This window comes from Culex quinquefasciatus, chromosome 1, assembly GCF_015732765.1.
Source record: "Culex quinquefasciatus strain JHB chromosome 1, VPISU_Cqui_1.0_pri_paternal, whole genome shotgun sequence".
Lineage (NCBI taxonomy): Eukaryota > Metazoa > Arthropoda > Insecta > Diptera > Culicidae > Culex > Culex quinquefasciatus.
Genome location: NC_051861.1, coordinates 114,140,189 through 114,167,886, shown reverse-complemented (window position 1 = coordinate 114,167,886; position 27,698 = coordinate 114,140,189). Strand labels below are relative to the sequence as shown.

At 37.7% G+C, this 27,698-nt stretch overlaps 2 protein-coding genes across 9 annotated transcripts in view; both read left to right on the top strand.

Annotated features, from left to right (window-relative positions):
• The window catches only part of LOC6045620 (progestin and adipoQ receptor family member 3), a 53,744-nt gene extending 50,773 nt beyond the window's left edge, over positions 1-2,971 (top strand). For 7 of the 8 annotated variants that reach the window (XM_038258776.1, XM_038258783.1, XM_038258745.1 and 4 more), the window contains 2 exons: positions 257-739; positions 2,232-2,971. In XM_038258776.1, the coding sequence (XP_038114704.1) occupies positions 257-327 (71 nt within the window). In that variant the 3' untranslated portion in view covers positions 328-739; positions 2,232-2,971. The remainder of the gene's footprint in view (positions 1-256; positions 740-2,231) is intronic. The other variant, XM_038258792.1, reaches the window with a different exon arrangement.
• A 9,269-nt stretch (positions 2,972-12,240) lies between these two features.
• LOC6045619 (beta-mannosidase) lies at positions 12,241-25,110 on the top strand. Its single transcript, XM_038248613.1, has 7 exons — positions 12,241-12,586; positions 22,024-22,180; positions 22,245-22,549; positions 22,625-22,989; positions 23,052-23,437; positions 23,498-23,971; positions 24,028-25,110. Exons 2-7 carry the CDS (start codon positions 22,045-22,047, stop codon positions 25,098-25,100), a joined length of 2,739 nt encoding a protein of 912 aa, XP_038104541.1. The 5' UTR covers positions 12,241-12,586; positions 22,024-22,044; the 3' UTR covers positions 25,101-25,110.
• Positions 25,111-27,698: the final 2,588 nt, after the last annotated feature.

Here is a 27,698-nt window from a genome sequence, read left to right as displayed (position 1 = left end):
ACAAATCTTCATTCGTGGTGCAAAATTTAATAAAAGAAATCGGAATTTGCTTTGCGAATAAACAATTTAGGAACAAAAACTAAAGCTGTAGTTGTACACGTTTTGTGCCCGAAGTAAACAAACTCTATATTTCCCTCACGCTGTCCGATTTTTGTAAACAATACCAACAACAACAATCGATTTAAAACAAAAAAATACTGCTACACACTACAAATTTCGCTGAGACCGATACACACTTCCCTTCTCTTTTTCGCAGGTTTGGCCTTTGCATTTTTCATGATTGATAACGGATGTGTAGAAGATAGAGATAAATGTTACCGGTTGTAAATAGGATCGCCGGAAAAAAAAAACAAAACAAAGCGAAAACGTTGGACGTAGTCCTACGTTACACTGAAAAAAATGCTACACACACACATTCCCAACAGAATAGCTAAAAGCGCGAAATATTTTTAAACTTGTTTTGTTTGCGATTTTTCTTGCCTTTTGATTCTTGCCCCCCTTTTTTAAGTTGTTATATATTTGCTTTTTTTTTCGGTGTTTCTACACACACGGGTTAAGGGTGACTTGTAAAGACATAAGCGGACTGATACATAAACACATGCAAGTTGAGAAAATAATAGGATCTAACCGGAAAGAATCCCCTCCACACCTCTCCTCCATCGACTGACTACTAATACAACTCACTAAGCGAAAGAGGGGCGCCCCGACGGTGACAGAACACTTTCATAAACACTACAAGGTAGGGTTCGGTTTTACCCCTTAAGACCAACAACTTTTCTGAAATTGTGCTGTTTTTATTCATACACCAACTGAATTTTAGTCATTTAGTTTTAAAAATACCATGCGCCTAAATTTCAAACTTCAGAAACTATTTTTCTTCAAAACACAAATTTGAAGGTCAAATTTAGAGTTCTAAGCCATGGTGACAGCAAGTCCTTGAAATAGCCAAAAGAGAAATAGTTTGAGAACAGCCGTCCCCTAACATGACAGTTTTCGTGAGTTGCGCATATCCACCGGCAGATGGCAAGTGGGCCTCGTCGGAGTCCGCCCATTAAATACGCAACTCAAAATTTGCATGGGAAACTTTTTTTTCGTGACGGCTTTTGCGGCACGCTCCCTTCAACTTTTCGAGACTAATATTTTAACGTGGCGTATCTCTAAACAAGTTTTTCAAGAAAATTATTCCAGAATGCTTATTTTGTCGTTTTAAACCGAAACAAGGCAAAAACTATATTAATTTTAACTATTTGCCATTTTCAAAACTTTGGCTAGATAATATCGAAGGCCGCCATCTTAGGCCCACTGGGCCCACAAAACGGGGTACGCTCAGTTTGTATGGGAGCTGTCAACATGCTCCCGGGCTGTTTGAGAATCAAATTAGTCCTGCTCTGGAGTGCATTTCTATTAAAACAAAAAAGAACGACAACTTGTATACTCAAAACAAAATTTTGATTAAAAAAAGGCAATTTTTGAACCACCCTATTGAACACGTTTCCATTTTTTGCCACGAGATGACACTGTTTTTCACTAATTTTATTTTCGTTGGAATTTAATTTTGAGTGTACAAAATTAACAACATCAAACAAGAGTGGAAAAGTCTTGAACTGTCATGATTTCGAATAATTGTTTAAAAAAGAGCATCATAGATATTAGATTCTAAAAAATGTAGTGTAAATATTTTAACCGAAATTAATTCAATATTAAAAACGCAAGTAAAGTAGTGTACAGAATCTTTGAATAACCTAACATCAATTTTTTTTAAAGCAAATTCCGTGAAATTGATTGCATTTTCGTAAACTTTTTATTACAGTGCTCGATTTACTTATCTATGGTGCAACCCAATGCAAAACCATCAACTAACTAAAAAGTGACGTTTGTGTCAAAATGACAACACACTGACACTGGCGATTGGTGTATGAGTAATGAACAACATACCCACAAAACATACAATTTCACTGCCCTTTTACCTTAAGAGCCGTTTGTTTTCGTTCGCCATTTTGTTTTGCATTTTTTGTCGCATAATTTCCATCTGAAAATCTGTGTCCCACTCCATGTCACACGAAAACAACAACAAACAACAACCACCACCAATCAGAACCACCACCACCAATACCACAAAACCTTCAAATTTTCTTTCAATTCAAAAATAAAACCAAATAGAAAAAATGATCACAACTTGCAAACCGTCCACCAATTCCCCTTTCCCCCACTCCATCGTGTTTGTTTTCTAGGCATGAAATATGTCGAGTACCGGATGACCCACGGATGTTCGGCCGGGGTCCAGTACACCTGACCGCCGTCGCCGGAACTGGCCACTAATTAGTGGGAGAGGGACCCCACCCCCATCGACACACACACAGTGTAAACAAAAACAAAGCAAAGCAATTTAGGGAAAGCGAGAGAACGAGAACAATGCGGGTGCTTGTGAGGGTGTGTGCGTGCGAGAATTTGAAGAGAGTGTGAGTGAGACAAACAGAGAGAATCAAGAGACAGAGACAATACGAGAGAGGGACTCGAGAGAGAGCGAAACCGTTGCTAGTGTTATTTGCGGTATATTTTTAAAATAGTCCACAGCATTGTTGAACGTAAATAGTTGTACAGAAAAAGTTCTAGTTATTTTCTCCCTCTTACTCTTCTTCTTCCCCTCGTTCAAAGCGTCGTTCTAGTTAAATAGGGCGGCGCGTAATAGTGTTTGCTCAAATTTACCAACTACGACTATTTACACAGTATAACAGTACCTTAAACTAACTGAAAACAGACAGAAAGCGCGAGAGAGAGCGAGAGGGACACGCAGTACAGGTAGTATCAGTTACATTTTACCAACAACCTATAATAATTCGCAGTACAAGATGTGATCTATTTAGCTCAACTACGGAACTATGAAACATACTGATAGCCAGAGTTTATTCAGATTCGTTTAGTAGGACACTTTTTTAGGTCTTTCGATAAGTAATAAAGTTTCAAAACAGTTTAATGGGAGCGTTGACATATCCGATGACAGCCCTTTTCACCGATTGAACGGAGTTTTTAAGGTTTGTTTAAGGAGGTGTTACACTGCATCACATTTTTTTAAACATATACTTTTTATGTTTGACAATTCACTAAACTGCGAATTTATCTTAAATTTGTTTAATAGTCAGGACCCGGTGCCTGTAATTCCCGTTACAGTTTATATGGAATTCCAAAAAGAATGTAACAGAAAAATCAGGCTTCGGGTCCAGACTGTCAACAGGCAGGCTGTCAAATAAAAAAGTTTTGATTTAGATTAATGTAGTGTATTTTCCGAAAAATTCACAATCAGTTTGTTTCAAGTAGTTTTATTCAAAATTAGGCCCTTATTAAAAAATTATTGAATATTTTTTTCTTGCGCAATATTTTTTTCATTAGGGAGCATCCATAAACCACGTGGACACTTTTTTGGAAATCTCAAACTCCCCCCCCCCCCCCATCGTGGACAAATGAAATCTTTTTTGTATAGAGCGTGGACAAATGCCAACCCCCCCCCCCCTAAGGTGCAACGTGGTTTATGGATGGCCCCTTAATTACATTGCTCTTTTCCTCAATTACTTCAAACTGTTACGCTGAACAACAATATAAAGTAAAAATCAAGAGGTAAGTAATAAGTTTACACGTGCAGCCAATACAAAAGGGAATGAAGGATGGACATTTAAAATCTGGCAGCACTGTCATAAGTAATGAGTACTTAAGTGAAATTGATATATCTTTCAAAAGCTGGAAGTTATTTCAGTTTAATTTCTGTACATCGTTAAAAGGGTTTTAGAAAACACTACTTATTTTTAAAATCTGGCATCACTGTCCTTAGTTATAAGTTATCATGTGGAATTTATTTTACTTTCTAGGCGGAAAGTTATTGATTCGATTTAAAATGGTTTTCAGAATTACATTTTGTACATCGTTAGACAGAAATTTGAAAAAATGCTTTGCGGTGTGTCATTCATTGCGAAGCTCTGGCAACACAGGAATCAGTTATTAGTACTTATGTGAAATTAATAAACCTTTCAAGGCTGCACTTTTTTACTGCTAAAAAATCCTTCCAAAACTACATTTTGGTACATCGTTGGATGAGTATTCAAAATCCATTTTTAATTAATCATAAATTTAAAAGATTTGGCAACACTGCCATTTGATTTGAAATTCCCATAACTTCCAATGCTGGAAGTTTCCGGAATAACAGTTTTGTACATCGTTAGAAAGATATTTAATCATTTTTTTTCAGGAAATCAAAATGAAAAAAAAAATTACGAGTCATAAATTTTTAAGATCTGGCAACCCAGCATTTCTGGAGCAACATTTGAAAGGGCGCATAAGCATTTTGACAGCTAGAACAATTTTGCAAATTCCGAGACAACAGATCACTATTTAACAAATCCCGCAGTGTTGGAAGGTAGCTGGAGAGGCCAGCCAGTTTTAACACGTTGAGTTTCATGATAAAGTTAAAATTAGCCTGAGAATTAGCAAAACAGTTCAAACTGTCAAAATGCTTATCTGCCCTTATCTCGTGTTGCTCCAGATTTATTTATTGGTATTTAGGTTAAAATCTAATAACTTTCAATGCTGGATGTTTCCTAAATAACATGTTTGTACATCGTTTGAAAGATATTTTTTAATGAGTCATACACTTTGAAGGTCAGGCAACACTATAATTAGTTTTAAGTACATATGGGAATTTCCAACCTTCAAGAAAATTATTAAAGCGAAAACATATATCCGAAATTACATCTTTGTACTACGTTGTATGGATATTGACAATCTATTTTGAGGAGTCATAAATTTAAAAGATCTGGCAACTCTGTCATTTGTTATTGGTACTTTAGTGAAATTTATATAACTTTTAATTCTAGAAGTTATGTATTCGATTGAAAACAATTTCCGAAATAACATTTTTGTGCATCGTTGGAAAGATATTTTAAAACGTTTTTTAATTATTCATATTTTTTTAAGATCTGGCAACACCGCATTTAGTTATTAGCGATTAAATGGAATTAAAATAACTATCATAAGCTGGAAGTTATGAATACCCTTGAAAATTACATGCTTGTACATCGTTGGGGAATTATATTTAAAACCAATTTTAGTGAGTAATACATGTTTAAGATCTGGCAACACTGTAATCAGCAGTTAGTATTTAAATGAAAAAAAATATAAAAAATATTACTTTCACTGCTGGATGTTATTTCATCGATTGAAAATAACCTACAAAATGGTTGTACATTGTTGGAAAGGTGTAAAATCAATCTTATAAGTTTCCAGTTAGGGTTTGCTATCTGGCATCACTGTCCTAAGATATCGTTACTTAAGTTTAATTTACAGAACTTTTATACGGAATATAGTAAATAACGACACTGTTAAATTGGAATTTTGAAGAATCTTTTTAAGACATGGCAACAAATTTGATGATCTGGAAACACTGTCCTGAAAATCGTGACTTTAACGGAATTCATAGATCTTTGAAAATAAAAAAAAATATGCCATCGATATGGCAAAATACTTGTTATAAGTGTTGTAATCTATCGTAAGATATCTAAAATTCATAATTTGATTTGTGGATAATCAATTATTTTAGATGCTTTTCTAGCTTAGTCAAATAAATCCTAAGACATGTCATGTATTTACAAGTTAGACTTAACGCTACATATTTAACCTCTGCCCTGTTAAGTTCAACTTAGGTCCTTCTTTCTTCAACAAATCTGAAAAGTGTCGTTGAACTAAACGGTCCTAATAGAACCCAGCAGTCCCATTAGGTGGTTTATCAGCCAGCCCTGTAACCTGATAACGCACCTTGCACTATTGCATATTGCACTTTTCCTTTATGTCTTTGGCGCTGCCTGGCCGTTGAACCGCAACTCTACGGCAGGGGGTTCAAGTACTGCCACAAAATTGCATTTGCACCACCACCTCCGGTGTGAAAATTGAGACTAATTCTCTTTTAGAGTGCATCACCATATTAGTTGCACGTTTTTTTTCCATCGGGTCTTGCACTCTTTCAAAGGGAATCGTGCTTTGAAGCCACTCGAAAGTCATCAAAGTGGATATCGTGCTGCCCCCTTATCATTTTTATAGCACAAACTTAAAAGAGATTAAAGATTAAACCGATTTAGACTACCTTCAGTTATGCAGCACTACTTCAGACACAAAAGTATCGATTGACCGGCTCGTTGTAATACCTGTCACAGTTGTGCACATCAATCGAGCTGCGAATTAAGGCTGATTTAGGGCTCACCCCACCTGGAATTTGTTTGGCAAGCGTGGGTGGGGCGAGAGCCGAAATTTCTGGGGTTTCATTAGTGGTTATTGGAGCAGCAAGTCTTCCCAGGTCCCCCTTTGGGAGTTGGATTTGGTCGTGTGTGGTGTATATGGAAATTCGATAGGGATCGTGCCGGGGATTACGAGCCAGAGTGCGGGGTGGCCACCTGCACCCCCGAAAGCCGAAAGGTTCAGTAATTTATTGCTTCGGTGCTAATTAGTTCGGGGTGCAATTTTTGGACGCTTCTGCTTCAATTGGGGGGGTTATTTCGGGGTAAAGCTTTTTTTCAGAATCCGGAAGCATCAACACTATTAGGGCTGCATTTTGTTTGTTTTTTTTTTATTATTATATTTATTTAATTTTAGAGTGACAATTAGAGTAACCCAATAACATGTATATAAATCATGTATCATGATTTATTTTCAATAAGAGTAGTGGGCGAAATCGGACCCAAAATCGCACTCAATTGAACGCGGCTGGTTCCCTGATACGACAACTAGTGTCTCTTATGTAAAAAAAACCGAGGAATCGACCGCACAAAACGGCAAAGGGTTCATTTTGCCCCAATTCGTCATTTTTCAGCATTTTTTCTTGAAAATCGTTATGTATTTAGAGCGCAAGCTTTATACGGTCATCCAAAATGTACGAAAGTTATGTGAAAATGTCCCAGGAATCCAGTAAAAATAACCACTTGCACCGCAAAAATAATCTAGGATCAATTTAATCCCAATTTCGCTATAAAAGCATTTTTGATCGTTTTCAAATGTTAGGTCAGGTTTTAAAAATCTAAAAATATTGTTATCGTAAATATCAGACAATTTTACGTAAGAATGACTATTTACACTCGATAGTTTGACACATTTATGATGGAATTAATAATAAATTAATAAAAATTATGTAAACGGCAGTTTAATCTGTACCTATGAAAATTGGCCCAAAACTGATTCTTCAAACATTTTATTTGTTTTAATTTATATTTCAACACACATGTGTCAAACTGTCGAGTGTAAATAGGGGTAAATAGGGGAAATTGGGGTTAAATGGCCCTAGATGATTTTTGCGGTGCAAGTGGTTATTTTTACTGGATTCCTGGGACATTTTCACATTAGTTTCGTACATGTTGGATGGCCGCTCTAAACGCTCAAAATTGCGATTTTCAAGAAAAAATGTTGACAAATTGGGAATTGGGGCAAAATGGACCTTTCACCGTTTCGTGCGGTGGATGTAACCATCACCAATCGATTCCCCAGATTTTTTTACATAAGAGACAAAAGTTTTCGTACCAGGGAACCTGCCGCGTTCAATTAAGTCCGATTTCGCCCACTGTACGCCGGCTTAAAATTCAAAAAATATAGAAATGATACAAAACAAATCTCCAACTATTTAAATAAACATATTATAAACATTTCAAGAATACAAAATTTCAATTATTTGTAAATATTAAACCAAATTTGTAAAATAAATGTACAATTCTCGGGTGAGTTTTCAAAAAGCCGTAAGAGCCAGTGTGACCTCCGACACTAATTTTCATTTTTCTCCAAATTGAAACAAAATTTCATCTATCTTTAACTTGGAGCACTTGAAGGACGTGTAGATGAAGAATCCGGAGCATTTTTGAAATTGTTTTTTCGTAAATCGGTCGAGTACCGATGCAAAAAGGGCTTTGTTTATCAATGGCTCTTACGTCTTTTTGAAAACTAATCCGAGAATTTATCGAAATCCCAAATTAAACTTATTTATCAAGAAAAAAATATCCTTGTTCTTTTAAATGTAAGGGAAGATGGCCTACAAAATTTGTTGAAAACCAACTCTGACAAATCTTAGCAAACTTAGCCCTAGTTTTCCGATTATTTTTTCCGTGTTCCGGAGATAATTTTGAGCTACTTTAGTTTACTTTTCTTGCTTATGCTTTGTTTTTGATAGTTTTAGGCTTATTTAACATCCTGCTATCATTATCTTTAGCATATCTGCTCTTTTCATAATTTCCCATTCACATTTTCGAGTGTTTTCACATTTTTTTATATAAGCTTTTTAAATAATTAGCTTTTTAGTCACAACAAAGTGTGTAAAAAATGTCCTGGGACAAAACTAAACTAAAGTTGGCCATAGAAAAATATATTTAAACAACTTTGGCAAAGTCAAAATAAACAAATAAAATGAGTTCTTCTTTTCATTACTCTTCAAAATAAAAAATAAATAAAAAAACAACATTTTTAGATAATTTTTGAAGGCGGCTTCAGGTTGTAATTTCCAGAACGTTTTTTTTTTCTTTTTTAATGGAACCAAAAAATAAATGCGAAGGCAGTCATTTTTTTAGGGAATAGGTGTTGACATCACTTATTTTTTAATTTTCGAATTTCTGACTTTTTTAGATCTAGGAATTTCTCTTCCATAAAATAAACGCGATAACCGTTTATGAAAAAGTGAACATCTACCACCGTACATAATTTCTAAATAAATAAATAATAGAAACTTAACAAAAAAAAATCAAAAAAAAGTACATGAGGCTTGGATGAACAAAAGGAGAAAACTGAAACAATGTTTTAAAGGTGCTTTAAGCCGTGAGATTCCTTATGCTTATAGGACTGTTTCAAATAAAAAATTAAGAATAACCTTATTTAAGTTTTATATTTTTTTTAATCCGTCAAAAACAAATATCAAAAAAAAATCATGCAAACAAAAATATTTTTATCGAGTTTCCGTTATAATTTTGTGTATTTGATATTTTATTCTAAAAATCTACGTTGGACACATTCTCCGGCAATTTACACCTTAGGATGAAATTTTGAAAAGCGTGTATGAGCTATTTGGATATTTTTCCTCGATTCTAGACTACTTGAAGCTTCAAAAATCATGGTTTTCATTAATTGATCATTTGAATATCATTTTGTACAAGTTGGTTAGGTTATGCATCGATTCGTGATAAAATCATCGTTTTAAAACATTTTTCTAAAAACTCCTGGTTTTCAGCGAAATAAAATCCAAAAAATATTCTATTGATTGCATTTTGTAGGTTTTTAGTTGTACTAAACGGAAATGTTATGGGTTTGCAGTTTATCTTAAGTTAAGTTTTTTTTTCAAACTAGTGTAAGTTTACCATTTTATTGCGTTGCAACGTCACGAAAAAGGGACATTTGTTTATGTCAACAAAAAACTAAACATTCAATCATTTTGATATTTCGGATGCTCTTTGTACTTGGAAAGAGCTTTCAAATGCAACCTAGAGCGACTAAATTGGTTGTCTGGATCCAAAGTTACAACAGGTTAAAGTTTGCGTTGCAACGTCACGAAATTTTAAATCATATTGGTCACATGGCAAAAAAGGTGTATGCGTAGTTGGTTGTTGAAGATAAAAGGGTACTAAATATCATATATTTGTTATATAATGTTTCCGAGCATATTTACAGAAGAATTGTACATGGGTCATTCACAAATTCCGTCATTTAAGTTTGATGCAACTCGAAAAAAAGTATTCTATGAAACTTGTTGAACAAATCAAAATAGACCGATGTTCACAAGGGGGAAAAATTCTAAAACTTTCAAAAAAGTAATCACATGGTTACTGGATGGCCCCTTTATGATAAACTGATTTACGTGAGGGTTCATTATAATACAACGCAATGATTTTTTTTTATCCCACACCCTTATGTAAGTCAAATTACAGTGAAATTCATTAAACTATAAAAATCACGTGATTCGATTTTTTTTTTTCACAAACTTTTGTCACTCTGTTGTTGGACGAACCCTTACTTAAATAAGTTGTATGCAACGTTTTGTTGTTCACAATTAAAAATGTTATGTTGCGCAGTTAAACAGTTATATTATTTCCTCAAATTTAATTTAAAAAGCACAAAAGTCAATAAAATAAGTAACGTTGTTTGCAGATCACCCCTTAGGGGCCATGAACAAACGATATGGGCACTTTATTTATAAATTCAAAATAAGCCCTCCTGAAAACTTGAAGCTCCTCACCTCCCTTCTAAAACTTCCACGTGTTTTGTAAGTTGCCCAAAACCATTAAAATATTAAGGAGCGTTCTTGCATTACGTAACAAAACATTTATATTTTTAGACCCCTCCACCCCCTGGAAATACATTTCCGATACACTTTTTTGTATAAATCCTCGAACCCTCCTCCCTCCCCCTTGATATTACGCCGTTACGTAATGCATGGACGTCCCGTTACATGGATAGAGGACGGGAGAGGGGGGGGGGGGGGGTCTAACATGGGCAGGCCAATCAATTCACATGTCCTTGTACTGTCTATTAATGTCTTATAATCAAATCTTAACCTACAGTTGTTCAGCCTAACAAAAACTATGATTTATTTTGAAACTATAATTTCGTGACGTTGCAACGCAACGAAAAACCCTGTTTTCAAAAACAGAGCGTTGCAACGTCACGAAATGTAAGCGGTCTTCAAAAATCGAGGTTTAATTTTTTCGAAAAACTAATGATTGCATTCGATTTGTTGGCCAATTTTACACTAAAAATGGAAGAAGAACTCCAAATTTGCCGTTTAACAGAGCAGAGTTAATGGCGAAACATGAATTGGGTCAGGATTGAGAAAAAGTCACGCGTTGCAACGTTACGCTACATATCCCCCTCTCAAAAATAGAATATTCCCTTAAAATAATGTTTCAACATTGTTTCTTATAGGAAAATGTACTTATCGAATCTGTAATAACATATGTACCTTTTCAATGTAATTTTGGAGTTACAGCCGAAATACTGAAAAAAGAAAAGTCAAAGCGTTGCAACGTCACGGCGGAATGTGTCGTTGTCGTATTTGAAAGTTTTCAATTTTATGTCAATGAAAAATTCACCTCTTAGGCGACATTTTTGAAGATACTAATTTGTAACAGCCTAATTTAAACAAGTTTTTAATCTTGTAAACATCTTCATTATTTTTTTTCAACACGCAAAAAAAATAACTTTTTTTATTGAACACGAGAAACTAAATGAAAATCAACCTTGATCTACATTTTTTAAAACCCAAACTCATAAAAAGTATCAAAGCAGAAGTGACCAATTTTTGTAATGGCGGTTAATAAATCATTTACCTTAAAAAAATATTTAGGGTATTTTAAACTATCAACTTAAGGTGAAGCCGTTGATAATTTTCGAAGAAAATTAATCATCACTATAAAAAATTGTATATTAAATTCAATTTAACGAATTTCAGCACCAAAAGGAATCAGCATGAGCCGGTTGTTGCCCTCTTGAAGCCACTGAAGGAATTTCTGATCTAAATCAATTGGGCTTCAAAATTTATATAATTTTGTGGTACAGTCATTGACGTCCTAGTTGGCAATCATTGATTAATGACGATTTCCATAACTTAACAAGGAATGGGATAATCGTTACCAAAAGGAATCAGCATGTGTAGGGCACTATTCTAAACAACTTGTAGAAGGAATTTTGTCAAAATATTGAAAGAGACACAAAATTTATATCTTTGAAGGAAAAATCATGACAATGATGGAAGTTTTCACGTTAAAAAAAAGGTTTTTTCAGGACATTATCAGAAATCCACATTTTCCGGTTTGTTAGGAATCATCTTCAAATTTAACAAAACAGTACTTATTTTGTAAGGAAATGAAAATCTTCTGTTAATTAATTACCAAATTTTGAATATTTTGAGCAGTTCAGGCGATGCGTAACGTAACAATATTGAAATGGAAAAAAAATGCAAACTTGATGTTCCGCTTAATTTAAGGCGTAAAACTATCAAACTAGGTGAAATTATTTCAAAACTGTTTACGACTCACAACAATGTGGCAGCTGACCTCTTGTGTTTTCCCTCAAAATCAGCTGTAAATGCCCACATCAAGTACCACCATCATCAGCATAGCAGCAGTGCCATCGGAAGCAGCTTAATGCCAGTAGTCACTTGTACTTTCGTTTCGCTAATTTTACACAAAGTACGCGGGCGCGCTCCTATACAGTGTGTGTGAGTTGTAATATTGTGTGGAAGCACTACAAAGCACCAATTACTCGCTAGTACCATCAGCCCCGGGTGCGTTCGTTCGTCGAAAGCCAGCCAGAGAGAATCAAGTAAAGTGCCGTCAAACAACCAACCCAGCTGCAGAAGCTCGGAACAATAAGCTTCGCTAGCAAGTGCACAAGTACAAACTTTCATCCGAAAAAAAACCTTGAGGGAAAAATAAGGGAACACTCACTTTAGTCACTGTTTGACATCGGGCCGGGTCTGAACAAGTTTAGTCGCGCGCTCTCACCCATCACAACTTGTCGTGAAGACCAGAAGAAAGTGGTTGGAACAAGACAACAACGGAATAAAAAGAACACCAGAAAAACACAGGAAAGTGCAAAGGTTATCGGTTAATAAGCATAATCAGCAGTGACCGAAACGGAAAACAACAACTTACAGTCAAAGTGTAACACCATCGAAAAGGGCACGCGATTAGTAAACTGAGCATAACTGACTTTTTTTGAAAGCTACTTGATGTTTGCCGCCAACCACCCAGAAAAGAAAGGTCAAATTACTTTCGAGTGAACTCAGTGAGCAATTTTATTTGCAAATACAGCAAAAAATAAATAAAATAAAACTAAGTGCACTCAATATACGCGTGAGATCATAATCAGGAAAAACCGGCAAAACGGCATCTCGTTCCACATTGACTTAAATTAGCACATGAATTAAAAATTGCAACAAACCAACCAAACTAATCGGTCGCGCCGCGTGTGCCGAAACTAAGTGGATTAGACGCGACGCGACACGGTGGTGGAGAAAGAGTGCAATAAAAATTGTGATGTATCGCAGCAGAAAGGTTGAAATTGAAGGAAACAGGCAGAATTTGCTGAACCTCGGTTTTATGACAGTAATCTAACTGCAAGGGGTGTAGCACGTTCCCTTGTTGAGATACTGGAGTCGTGCTCTTTGGTATCTAAGAAGTAGAGTGATTTGAATCACCCACTTAGAGCGTCCAATTTCCCGGGGTCATAAAATTCCCGGGAAACGGAAAATTTTGAGCATAATTCCCGGGATTTCCCGGGCAATTTGAAATTTAAAGAAATTTATTCTGATCCTGTTTCTGATTAATATTTTGCAACAGAGTTGTATAGAACAGCAACTTCAATGGTCAAAATGAGTCTGAGGATCATTCAATGGATTGACTGCTTGTAAAAAATCATGCAACTTTGAGAAAATATATAGATTTTCTAATTTTTTATGCTGTCTCTCAAATCGTACCACATCAAAAAAAAATATATATATTTTTAGTATTTTTTGTTGAGCAGCATTTTTTTATTCAAGGTTTTTGGACAGTGAAAATCTATGCTCCACAACAGTAAAATTGCTTTTAAATTTGCCTTAGTGACCATAAAGCTGAAAGTGAAAAATCATGCAAATAACTTATTCCAGAACAAGTATTTTCAACTTGTGAATAAATAGATTATCATTGAATTTGCCTTTAAAAAGTGTAATTTCTAGCGCTATTCAACTTGAAACACTATTTCATGAAATCACAATTCAAAGTTTTAAAATATTTGAAGCAAGTTTTTAAAATATGGTTGCATTCTTTGCGTAAATTTCATATGATACGAAGTTGTTTTGAATTATTTTTCATGGTTTCAATTATGGTATGATTTTAGTTATATGGTAACATGGTCTAATTAATTAATTAGATTAAAATAATTTTCATAGTGTAAAAGTGCAAACGAAATTTTACTTATAATTAACCCTCTAATACCCTTGCTAGCTCAAGTGCTTTAAAAATTTATAACATACAGTAATTTCTCGAATACTTTAAAACAAATTCTTATCAAAAAACTCTTTTTTGCAATTCCGTCGTGAAACTACTTACTTTTCCTGTCATTCTTGAACGACGAAATAGCCTACTTTTCTGTGCCAAAAATAACAGAATCGAATAGCAACACATTTCAAAATAAATGCTGAAAAGTTCTATTTTTCAGCACTCAAATTGGTGCTAAAAAGTTGAACTTTTCAGCACTTGTTTCGAAAAGTAACACTTTTCAAAAAAAAATTTGATTTAAACGATTTATTGACAAAATACATGAAAATTTGACTTAATATTTCACTCATGTGTGTTTTTTGGAATTGCAAAAAATGCTGTATGGAACTCGTTGCAAAACTTGATTTTTGCAGCACTTTCGAAAATAACATATTTTATATTCAATCCATAATAGCGTAATTTGTGTTGCCCAACATATAAGCAAACAAAATTCCTAAATAATAAATAAATAAATATTATCTGAATTAAACCTTGACATGAAATTTACAGACAAGCTCAATATGAATATGAAGGTTGAAATGAATTAAATTCTCTAATTTTTATTTTTTGTATAATTTCAAAACATTGATGGCAAAAAGGTAGGAAAATGTATACTTACGCTTGTATTTCGGGAATTCCCGGGAAATTTACAAATTTCCCGGGAAACGGGAAATATTTTTTCCGAGAAATCCCGGGAATTCTCGGGATTTTTTTTCCCGGGACGGGAAATTGGACACTCTACACCCACTAACTACTCCTGGATTTGACAATTGTTGGAAACACAGTTATAAAACCCGCCTACCGTATTCAAAAAACAATTCCAACTTGGGCATAGATTTTTTATGCAGTAGTATTTTTAAAATTTGATATTTTTAGAGATATTACCAAGGTTTGATTGAACCACTTCAATTATTTTTATAATATATACCGCGGCCATATTCATAAATCATTGGGATAAAAAAAAAGTAATTTTTTTCCATGACCCATGAAGAGTATCGGGACCGCATTTACAAAGCAGATTCAGTGGCTATTTCTTAACTTAATGTCAAAATGTTAAGTATAATGTTAACTTTCCATCGCCTTCTTTAAGGTGTCGTGGTAAGGTCCAGCTTGTGATGATACACTACCTATCATTTACTAAGCAATCGATTCCAGAAGGGAAAAAAATCAACAGTTGTGTAGGTCCGAGCCGGGATTTGAACCGCGATCTTTCGCTTACGAGGCGGAAGCGTTAACACTGGGCTACGTGGCTCGGTCCATTGGATGGGTCTTCGATATTATTTTTTAAATAGCGGTAAAAAGTGTAGGAAAAACTCTTTTTCATTTACCGAACAAAAAAATATTGACTATTACAAACATCATAGAATGTAGTTATTTTGTACTTTTTAAATATCTTACGGTAGCTCATTACAAATATTACTACAAAATTCCTTAAACTCAAATTCGGAATTATTAAAAAACTTTTACCCAAAATAAACACAAAAATAAAACTTTTTAATGTTTAAGGGTGCACAACAACCAACACATTTGTTATCCGAGCATTCGTTGGTGAAGGTTGTCTGAATCAACATGACTCGTCGCGTCCCGGCGCAAAACGCCGGCAATATTGCCCTACCTGCGGCTCAAGCAGGCAAAAAAGTGGGAATTTCCAAAAGGAAGGTTGAGGCCTCAACTGATGGCCAAAAACCGGGAATTTCCAAAAGGAAGGTGCTTTTGGAAGTGACATCGAACAGCAAAAAGACGAAAAAGAGCGACGGTACTGTACCGATGGATGAGGAGGAGGAGAACTCTTCATCGCACGAGGAGCAGCTTTTGAAGAACAACAAGTTCGCTGGACTGCCTGACGAGGACCAGGTAGCGGAAGCAAAGAGAATGAAGTGAAACAGCGAAAGGAGAAACTGCCTCCTTTCTATGTGCGGCAATCAGCAGCAACGATCGACTTTCGAGCGGGGCTGGTTGAACTCATCAAGTCTGGGAAAGTCCTAGGCAACATTCGTCTGTGTCAGGACGGATTTAAGGTGCTGGTGCAATCCAGGCAGCACTATCAACTGGTCAAGGATTACTTGACCGAAAACGAGGCGGAGTACTTTACCCATGATGTCGTCATGGATAAGCCGTACAAAATCGTCGTCAGAGGTCTGTACGACATGCCAGTGGAGGAATTAGCTGCCGAGCTAAAAGTTTTGAAACTGGATGTGTTGGCCGTGCACAAAATGAGCCGACGCAACAAAGACATCAAGTACCGTGACCAGCTCTACCTGCTGCATTTGGCTAAGGGATCGACGACGCTTCCTGAGCTGAAGGCAATCCGAGCGGTTTTCAACATTATCGTGTCGTGGGAGCGATACCGACCAGTGCACCGTGACGTCACACAATGCTTCAACTGCCTGGGTTTCGGGCACGGAGGTAAGAACTGCCACCTAAAGCGTCGTTGCGCCAAATGTGGTACCGATGCGCACATCACATCCCAGTGCATCCAAGATTCGCTGGTGAAGTGCCTCAACTGCAACGGTGAGCACTCGTCAACCGACCGAAAGTGCCCCAAGAGAGCTGAGTTCGTGAAAATTCGGCAGCAAGCATCGACGAAGAATCAGCCTCAGCGTCGTAGAACTCCTCCAGCCCTGGTGGAGCAACATTTTCCACCTCTTCAACCGCGACGCCAGGTCCCGAACTTGGCACCGTTGCCGTTGGATCCCAGGAAGAGAGCTGAGATGAATCATCCACGGCCGGGTTCCAGCCAGGAGCCGAGACCGCCACCACCGGGCTTCAGCCAGGAGCCAAGACCAACCCAAGAACCAGCAGTTGAGGAAAATGGTAATGATCTTTACACCTCAACCGAACTCCTCAATATTTTCAAACAGATGTCCGCTGCACTGCGTGGATGCAAAACCAAGACCCAGCAGATTGAAGTGCTGACCTCGTTCGTCATCCAGTATGGATCGTAGGTCCCTCAAGCTGCTGAATTGGAACGCTTGCTCCATTAGGAGGAAGAACTTAGAGCTGGTGGATTTTCTTCGCGAGAAGGAGATCGACGTAGCTGCCATCACGGAAACTCATCTGAAGCCCGGTGAAAAAGTTTATCTGCAAAACTACAAGATCGCGACGCAGCTCGATAGGACCACCTCTGGAGGAGGAGGTGTGCTTGTCGCTGTTCATCGTGATCTCAAGCCACGCCGGCTGCCACACTTCAAGCTGGACATCATCGAGGCCGTTGGGGTGGAAATTCCCACTTCTGTTGGCCCAGTACTCTTCATTGCTGCATACTGCCCACGTCAGGTGAATGCCAGAGATGGTTCAGCAGCAAAACTGAAGAGCGATATCCAGAAGCTGACACGGCGGAGCGCAAAGTACATCATCGCTGGTGACCTCAACGCGAAGCATGAAGTTTGGGGCAACAGCAGGAGGAATCGGAACGGAGTGATTCTGCACAACGATCTGCAAAACGGATACTACAACGTTGTGAGTCCGGATCGTCCAACGAGGGTGGCTCGGTCTGGGAATCACTCAATCATCGACTTCTTCATTACCAATATGGCTGAGAACGTGGCTCATCCTGAGGTGTTTGAAGAGTTGAGTTCTGATCACTATCCGGTGGTTGTGGAGGTTGGAGCTTCCGTTACTCCGCAGCGGCAACCAACCCGGAAAGATTACCACAACGTTGACTGGCAGCAGTTTCAGCAAGTGGTCGACAGCAACATCGACTATGATCAACACCCGGAAACTTCTGCCGATATTGATCGTTCGCTGGAGGTGATCCAGCAGGCTATCAACCAAGCAGAGGCTGCCAACGTTCGGGAGGTTCCTGTTAATTTTAAGGTAACTGATATTGACGTAGATACGGAATCGACGTAACACCTTATAATGTGTATCGACTATGAGACTTGACGTAGATACTAAACACTTGATTAGACTTAGGAATGTTTATAGGAGACAATATCAACGGACTGGGGACTATGACAAAAGATTTCAGTGAACAATTTGAACAAAATCATACAAGACCGACTTGACAATATCAGAAATCAAGAATTTTCAAAACATGTAAGCCAGCTTGGGAATTATTCAAAACCATTTTGGAAACTTTCAAAAGTTCTTAAAAACAAACCAAAGCCTATTCCTCCTCTTATTGTTGAGGATTCTCCTTTGATTACATCCGAGGAAAAGGCAAATGCACTTGGGCTTCATTTTGTTAGTTCACATAATCTTGGCGCTTCCATGACCAGCCGTAAAGAAACATCAGTTGCCAATAGTATTTCAACAATTAATAACTCTACCTTTGAATTTCCTGCAGATTCCCATGTTTCTGGTGAGGAAGTCAAAGTTGCAGTTAAACAAATGAAAAATATGAAAGCTCCAGGCTTTGATAACATTTTTAATCTAGTGTTGAAAAAACAGAGTGATCAGTTCTTTCAACATCTAGCCAATATTTTCAATAAATGTTTGCAACTTGGTTACTTCCCTACCAATTGGAAGCTGGGCAAAGTCATACCAATTTTGAAGCCTCAAAAGATCCAACATCGCCAACAAGTTATCGTCCCATTAGTCTTTTGAGTAGTCTGTCCAAACTCTTTGAGAAGGTCATCTATTCAAGGCTTTTGGATTTTACCAACGATAATAATATTTGAACGAGCAGTTTGGCTTCCGAAAGGGACATAATACTGCTCATCAGCTTACGAGAGTAACTAAAATCATCAAGCAGAACAAGCTTGAGTCTAAATCAACTGCTATGGCTTTGTTGGATGTTGAGAAGGCTTTTGACAATGTTTGGCATGATGGTTTGATACATAAACTGTATTTATACGGTTTTCCAATGTATCTTATCAAAATTATCCAGCACTATCTTTCGGAGAGATCGTTCAAGGTTTTTCTGAATGGGATTGCTTCTGGATTATTCAACATTGATGCTGGGGTTCCCCAAGGAAGTATTCTTGGCCCACTTCTGTACAATATTTTTACATCTGATTTGCCTACTCTTCCTGGTAATGGTGTGTTGTCACTTTTTGCTGATGACACTGCCGTTATTTATAAGGGTAAAATAACCAGATATTTAGTTGGCCGTCTTCAGAAGGGCCTTGACGTTCTTTCCGAATACTTTGGCGACTGGAAAATTCGCATAAATGCAGCCAAAACTCAAACCATCATTTTTCCACTTTCCAAATCGGCCCGATTTGTCCCAAAGAATGATGTTTTGATTAAAATGAATGATGTTTCAATACCCTGGTCAAAGGAAGTTGTCTATTTAGGTCTCATACTTGACTCGAAACTATTGTTTCGGCAGCATGTAGACAAAATATTGAACAAGTGCAGCATTCTCATCAGGTGTTTGTATCCTTTAATTAACAGAAAATCAAAGCTATCTTTGAAAAATAAGTTAGCAGTTTACAAACAAATAATTTACCCCGTTATTGAGTATGCAGTACCTGTTTGGGAGTGTTGCGCTAGAACTCATAAATTGAAGCTCCAGCGTGTCCAAAACAAAGTACTCAAAATGGTTTTGAATGTTCCTGGCTGGACAAGATCAAGTGAGGTTCATGAATTAGCAGAAGTAAAAATGTTGGATCAGAAGATTCAAGAAAAATGTTTGAAATTCAGGGAAAAATGTGCTATTTCTGAATACCCCTTGATTCAAGGATTGGTTTAGTTTATGGTAAGATTAAGTTAGTTTTAGGTTAGGTTATGTGTTCTTGATTTTTTTTTTCCTCATTGTACCTAGTGTTACAAAAATGATAAATCATATACTTTTAAAGTTAAGAAAATGAATAGTGTTTAAATCACGAAAAGCAAACTAAAGCTGAAGAGCTACAGCTGACCACTTATTATGTAAACCAAATGTAACTATTATAAGAAAGATTCAATAAAGTATATAGAAGTGATTCAAAAACAACCAACACGGAGAAAAAAGAGTTCCCAAAATCATGAACAAGCGATCATGAAAATGAGAACCTCGAACAAAGTGTTCCACTCCCATGGTACGATTTTGAAAAACGTACCATGAAATTTAAACACTTTGTTCGGGGTTCCCATTTTCATGAACGCTTGTTCACGATTCTGGGAACTCTTTTTTCTCCGTGAAGGAAGTTGTTATCTACATATTCCAAAAATGTCAAACTGACGGACTCAATCCTGCAACAATTTATTTTGAAAATAGTCAAATTTTGTTGTAAAATGTTTTGTAGATAATACTTTGAGTGATGAATAAAAAAATAGTGCCCGTAATATTGAAGATACTATAATGTATGTAACAAAAATCTTGGTAGAAAAAGCTCGGGTTGATATAGACCGTTAAGTCGCAAATTGTCTAAACATAGATTTTTAGAAAAGTTGTGACTGTTCTGATAGAAAGCCAAGAATTTAAAAAAAAATCATTATTCAAAATAGAGCATTTTACCAAAATAAATAAAAATAAAGTACTTTTGGATTTATAAAAAGATTATACATTTAAAAATGAAGTAAAAAAATAGTTTTGATTTTATCCGATTTGTATAAAAAAAAAACACACTTTGATCAACCTTTATTGCTTATTCTGGAATTTTCTGAAAAGATGGCATTTTAGGTCCCCTAAAACATATCGAAATATTAAAAAAAAATAGTGAATTTGGATATCATTTTTATGTAATAAAAAGTAATTAAAAAATAAGCATTTTTCGGCGCATCTTTTTTCTGTTGACCTCTCCATACTCACAACTTTACCGAAAACAAGAAATCGATCAACAAATTCATATTTTTTTTAATTTTCAAATATCATTTTGTATGGACAGCTGCCAAATTTGTATGGAAAATTATGTGAACCAGAGCGTCCAATTTCCCGGGGATACAAAGATCCCGGGAAACGGGTTGTTTTTAAAGGTAATTCTGTTCTTGGTCAGGAAAATGAATATTTTTAATTTATTTTAGCTGTCATTCGAATTGTACAATAAATCAAAAAGAAAAGAAAATTATTTATTTTATCAATGTGTTTGGACAGTGATTGAAATGAATCCATACTCTCTCATGAAAATTTTTTATAACTTGCTTTTGTGACCAGTTTGAGACAGTGTGATTAAGATTGACTTGACACTTAAAAAAAAACATTCAGAAATTATTTTTTTCATAACAAGTCATACTGGTTTCAGCTCTTAAACAAAATAGTTAATCTTTTTATTTTTCGTTGAAAATCTAACGTTTGTTTCCTTCAAACAACTAAATGTTTTAAATAATAAAAATAAATTTAAATTTTGAATTTACCTAAAATTTTTAAAGTATGTTTTCATTTTTTCACAAACAAAACAAAATTACTTCAATGTAAAATTTCTTGAATACTTTTGGTCGTTTTGAACTTATTCTTCTTGCACAATCCTATTCGAGGATTTAACATAAGAGCAGTTCTCTATTTAAACCGGAAAATAATTTAATTTGTATTTTTTTATTTGGCACAAACTTTGTGGGCGCCTTCCCTATGACCAAAGAAGCTATTTTTGTGTCATACAAGTCTCCTTACAATTTTGGCAACAAAAATGGAACGTAACAATTAAATTCAAACAGCTGTAACTTTTCAGTGAATTTTCTGATCAATTTGGTGTCTTGGGCAAAGTTGTAGAAATTGTTGAGGACTATTGAGAAAAAAAATAGGTACACGGAAAAATAAATTTGCCCATTTTTTAATTCACTTTTTTTTTTTCACCAAAACTCAATTTCCTAAAATAAGTATTTTTTTATTTTCATGATTTTTTGATATGTTTCAGGGGACAAAAATCCGCATTTTTTGAGCCATACAGAAATATGGTCAAATAATCTGCCGCCGAGTTACGATTTTTTTTAAATAGTGATTTTTGGAAAAAACGAAATTTCATGCAAAAAATATTTTGACCTGATTTTATGTAAAATTGAATTTGTGATAACAATATTTTAATTTTTTTATCAAGACTAACATTTCGAAAGGGCGTAATATTGAATATTTAGCTCATAAGCCTCAAAAATAAAAAATAAATGTGAAGAATTGATCCCATTTATTTCAAATTAATTAAAACAGATGAATTAACACAAGCCTACCATGCTGGACACACTCAAATTCTTCCTGTTCGTCATCCTGCTGCTGATTACGATCCTGCTGAACCAGAATGTCATATCGAAGAAGTCGGGAGAGCGAGACCTCAGCCAATTTTGGCGCCTCGAAAACTCCAACGGAAGTGCGTACTTTACACAATTTTTTATCCTTGCGTAAATTTATTGTATTTAACAATTTCCCTTCAGCGCTCAAAATGGAAAACCAGTCCATCCCCTCCGGTGTCTACACCGCCCTCGAGGCCGCCCTGATCATCGAGTCCATCCTGGACCACAAAAACGACCTCACCACCAAGTGGATCGCCCTGGACAACTGGACGTACACGCTGGATGTAGCTTGTGACGTCCAAGATCTCAACTTTACCAACGTTGTGCTAACGCTCCATGGGGTTGACACTTTTGCGGATGTTTATTTGAACGACGAGTTGCTCGGCTCGACGGACAACATGTTCGTCCGGTACCGGTTCAACGTGCGCAGGCAGCTTCGCCACGAGGTAGGTAAGAGCGATGGATAGGAAGGTTTTGGCGGGTCTACCAGAAGAATCACGTGATTTTTAATTTGATTTTAGTGTAAAACCACCAGCAAACTTCGGATCGAGTTGAAATCTCCGGTAACGACGGCGATAGCGCTGTCCGCAAAGCACGAACAGCTCAAGATTGTGCCGGAGTGTCCGCCGGAGGTCTACAACGGCGAGTGTCACGTCAATCTGATCCGCAAGATGCAGGCCAGCTTCGCGTGGGACTGGGGACTGGCGGCACCGTCGATGGGCATCTGGAAGCCGGTTCGGTTGGAGTTTTACGATTCCGCGAAAGTTCGGGACGTGACGTTCATGCTGAGCGACGAGGAGACGGAGTGGAGTGTGCGGATTGGGGTACATCTGGAGACGGGGACGGTGGCGAGGCGGGTGAAGGGGACGTTGACGTTTAAGCTGTTGTGGGTATTTGCTGGGTTTTTGGGGTTTGACCATGGTATGATCAAGTCTTACTGATTTTCAGAGGGATCGAGGTTGACAGTCCGGTGATCACCGTTGATGAGACGAGCAACGAGGCTGGAGAACTGTACGTCGAAGGTAGCATGATCGTGGCGAAGGATGCCGTCAAGCTGTGGTGGCCCAACGGCTACGGACGTCAAACGCTGTACAACCTGTACGTCAAGTGGGAGGATGACCTGATCAACAGCATCCAGCTGCGTGATCGTGACACAATGATTTCCGAGAAGATCGTACGGGTTGGCTTCCGCAGCGTTCAGCTGCGTCAGGAAAAGGCCAACGATCGCGGGTTGATGTTCTATTTCTTGGTAAATGAGATCCCGATCTTCATGAAGGGTTCCAACTGGATACCTTCGTCGGTACTGCCGGAAAGTTCGTACGACGAGAACTACGGTAAGTGGTATTAGGTACTTGAAGATCACCTGATCATCACAAGCGCTTGTGTGATTCCAGTCAAGTTCCTGCTGTACGCGGCTCGTGACGCCAACATGAACATGCTACGAGTTTGGGGCGGAGGAATCTACGAAAGCGACTATTTCTACCAGCTGGCGGACGAGCTCGGTATCCTGATCTGGCACGACTTGATGTTCGCCTGTTCGACCTACCCAGCGGACGACGGATTCCTCGAAAACGTCAAGCTCGAAGTACGACAGAACGTCCGTCGGATCCAGCACCACGCAAGCATTGCCCTGTGGGCTACCAACAACGAGAACGAAGTCGCGATCCAGCAAAACTGGTACGGCACCAACGGGAACAAGAACCTCTACGTCGAGGACTACAAGAAACTGTACGTGGAGACGATCGCGCCGGAGGTCGAGCGCGAGGACAAGTGGCGAACGGTGCTGATATCTTCGCCCTCGAACGGGAAGAAGTCCGTCGAGGACGGGTACATCTCGGCGAACCCGCAGGATCCGCTGTATGGTGATGGTAAGTGATCCTTCAAGGACTGAACCAACTATTATTTGACACGATCTACCCCACAGTGCACTACTACAACTACGACCTGGACGGCTGGAATCCGATCATCTACCGCGGAGGTCGCTTTGTCTCCGAGTACGGCTACCAGTCCTACCCAGCGTACACCAGCTGGCCCGTCCGGGTGCTGAACAACGAGGAACTAGCCGACCTGATCAACCATCGACAGCACAGCCCACTTCGCAACGCACCAATCAAAACCATGATCGAGAAGAACCTCCCCATGCCCCTGGAAACCAGCCCCAACTACTGGCGCGACATGATCTACCTCAGCCAGGTCTCGCAAGCGATGATCGTCAAAACGGAAACCGAAGTGTACCGCTCCAAGCGGCTCGAGCACGGCACCATGGGAGCCCTGTACTGGCAGCTGAACGACGTGTGGATCGCTCCTTCCTGGTCCAGCATCGAGTACGGCGGCAAGTTCAAGATCCTCCACTACTGGATGAAAGAAATGCTCGCAGCGCATCACGTCGTCGCGTACATCAACACCCTCAAGCGGCTAGACCTGTACGCCATCCGCGACACCCTCGGTCCCGAAGAGCAGTGGAAGATCGAGGTGAACATCCACCGCTGGGACAGCTTCATGCCCGTCGACAAGCTCACCTACGACGCGATCACCGTCCCGGAAAACACCGTCGTCAAGGTCGACTCGTACGACATCTACGAGCACCTCCACAAGAAGAACCTCGCCCCAAAAGATCACCTCCTGCTCATCAACCTGTACCGCAACGGCGTCAAAGAGGCGGAAAACTTCGTTTTCCTGGACAAGGTCAAGAACGCCGCCCAGCTCACCACCAGCCCGAACGTCAAGCTGACGCTGGCGACGGTCAGCTGCAATCCGGCCAACAGTATCGTGCGCGTGAGCATCGAACTCTCGGTCAGCAGGCCGGTGGCGTTCCTGTACATGGAACTGACGCCGGAAAACAGTGCCCTGAAGCAGTGTCAGTTTTCGCGCAACGGGTTCCTGCAGTTTAGTCCCATCCAGACGGTGTACATGCAGTGCGTCGATCCGGGCTGCAAGTCGAAGCTGGCGAGCAGTGATATCAGCACGTTGAGTGTTAATCGGTTGATGAATAAATAGTTGGTAAGAAGTTGGCAGTGGTTTGATGAGTTCCGAAAGTCCTGTTTTTTATTTCTTCTTTTTCTATTTTCTTCTTTGCGCAGAGCTCGTTCGTTTGATTTCTACCAAAATTCCGATTACCTTCCCCATGACCTCATTCAAATGAATAATGTCACCACCGCATAAGCACGAATAAGATAATAATTTAAAAAAAAGAGAAAGAGCATGTATCTCACTGTTTGAGTGTACTCAAGCTCGGCATTCGTTCGTTTCAACTTCGTGTGCGTTCACTGATGGTCTCTTTTCGTAATGACAATCAAGGCAGGCGCGCTAAGTCAGGATTCAACGAGCGAGTCGATCATGAAAGCGGAAGGAGTTAAGGAGGTATTAGACTACGGCAAATAAACAAACAAACTCGCACATTTTGACAGTTTGCCAGTTTTTATCCGTTGTTTGTTCGCTAAAATGGTTCGTAACACCCCATAAGTGCTCAATTTTATTTTTTAGAATAAAATTTTAATGTTTCATTGAATTTGAGAATGTCTTGTTTTATTTGTGTGGCAGAATAAAGATGCAAGGAATCTAAAAATAGTTCTATAACTTGTTGGTTCGCAAAATTTGCTTTGGACTGATTCGAGAATTTTACTCTATAAGAAGCCGAGTTATTTTTTTATTGATTGCATCACTTGCTTACGTCAGGTTTTTAAAACTTTACCCTTTAAAAAAATACGCGAGATCCGAAAGTCAACCGTGTGATTACTTGTTTGATTTATATTCTACAAAGTTTGTTCACATCACTTGCTTAGGGCAGATTCTGAAACGCCCTACCCCTTTAAAAAAAAAAACCTTTTTATCTCAACATTTCTAGGAATTCCTAAGTCTTGAACTGTATACGATCTAAAGCGTGAATGTTTCAACGCCTGTAAGTGGTTGCCCTACTTGCTTAGGGCAGATTCCTAATTTTTAATCGCAAAAAATAATATTGAATAAAAATAATGTTCGCATAATTTGCCTAGGGCAAATTCCAGAACGTTTTCCTTTAGAATGTAAACAAATGTTTAACTACTGAAAGGAATTGAGATATTTCTAAATTTGTTACATTACTTGCTCAGGGCGTATTCTACAATATAATATTATTTCTCAATATCTACTTATTCAAAACATCACCACATTCTTTAGCGATTTAAAAAAAACAAATGTTCTAAGAATTCTGTAGGAATTAAAGAACGACTCAATTAAAGGTAAAGGTCGATTATAGAGCAATTATGTTTAACAAAACTTAATTCGCTTTCGCATTCGCATTCGCTTGGAGATTCTTAGCGGGTTGCAGACTGGATTTCGTCATGTATGTGTTTTCTGTTTAACAAAACTTAATTATTAAAAAGTTGTATAATTTCACAATTCAAGAATTTTATGAAAATTTTAATTTATATTTTTGATTGGAATGAAATTTTGATCTGTCCAGGCCATTCCTTTGTTAAAAGAAGCCATTTTGTATATCATTTGTTTCCATACAAGTCTTCATTCAATGTTGCAAATGATTTGGTATCTTCGACAAGTTGTAAGCACGTTATTTGAACTTAAAATATTTTTTGTTGAGAAACCGTAAAAATTGTGCAAAATCTGGTTACGAATCCTTGATATTTTTAAATTATAGTTTTTGTAAAATATTAAAGATGTGGAAATAAAACTTATTGGATAGCAAGATGCAGAACAAAATTTAAATTCAAAAATTATTATTTTTTTGTATTTGTGTTTAGGCCTCTTTTAAATTTACAATAGTTCATTTTGCACATTAATAATACTCAGGTAATAGACTATAACAAACAAACAAATATACTAACAAACTCGCACTTTTTAACAGTTTGCCAGTTTTCCTACATATGTGTGCAAAAACGACAGCCTGGATACATTTTGAGTTGTTTGCGAATTTGCCGCAAACAAGTTTGCGAGATTGGCAAACTGTCAAGCACGGAAAATTCCGTATTTGTCTGTTTGCCTGTCGTAGTCTAATACCTGCTTAAATATATCTTTGTAGATTGAAAAGTTTCTGGTTTAGTATTACCTCTTTTCCAATGTAGTTTGGCCTCAATTTATGTGAAATATGTGAAGCTTGTCACCCAGCTTAGCAAAAGTTACACGAAAAAAGATGTATTTTTTTAAATACATACTATAAAAAAAAAAAATTTGGCCCGATTTTTAATGTTAAAAAGCAACAACGAACGAAGTTGACTTTATAGCTGTCGGCCACCATTGCTAGTACCAACCACTAGTGTCTTCCTTTTATCTACAAGGACTTCGCCGCCCTGGGCTCCTAAGTGTATGAAAGTATGGCACGGAGCGACGGCGCCGAATACCCATATTTACACAAAGAATTTTAGAGCGCCCGCCGCGGGATTCGAACCGGCGACCTCTGGATTGTGAGTCCGGTGCGCGGTCCGATTGATCCACACGGGCGGGATCAAAAAAAGCAACAACACTGTGAAATTTCTGCTCAATAAAAATATTTCAAAAAAGTTATAATCAAGCCTGACAATTTAAAAGTATTGGACAGCAATCCATGGAAAATTTCTAGACTTTTTTTTATTAGGTCCTATAAACAAATTGACATTGACATAA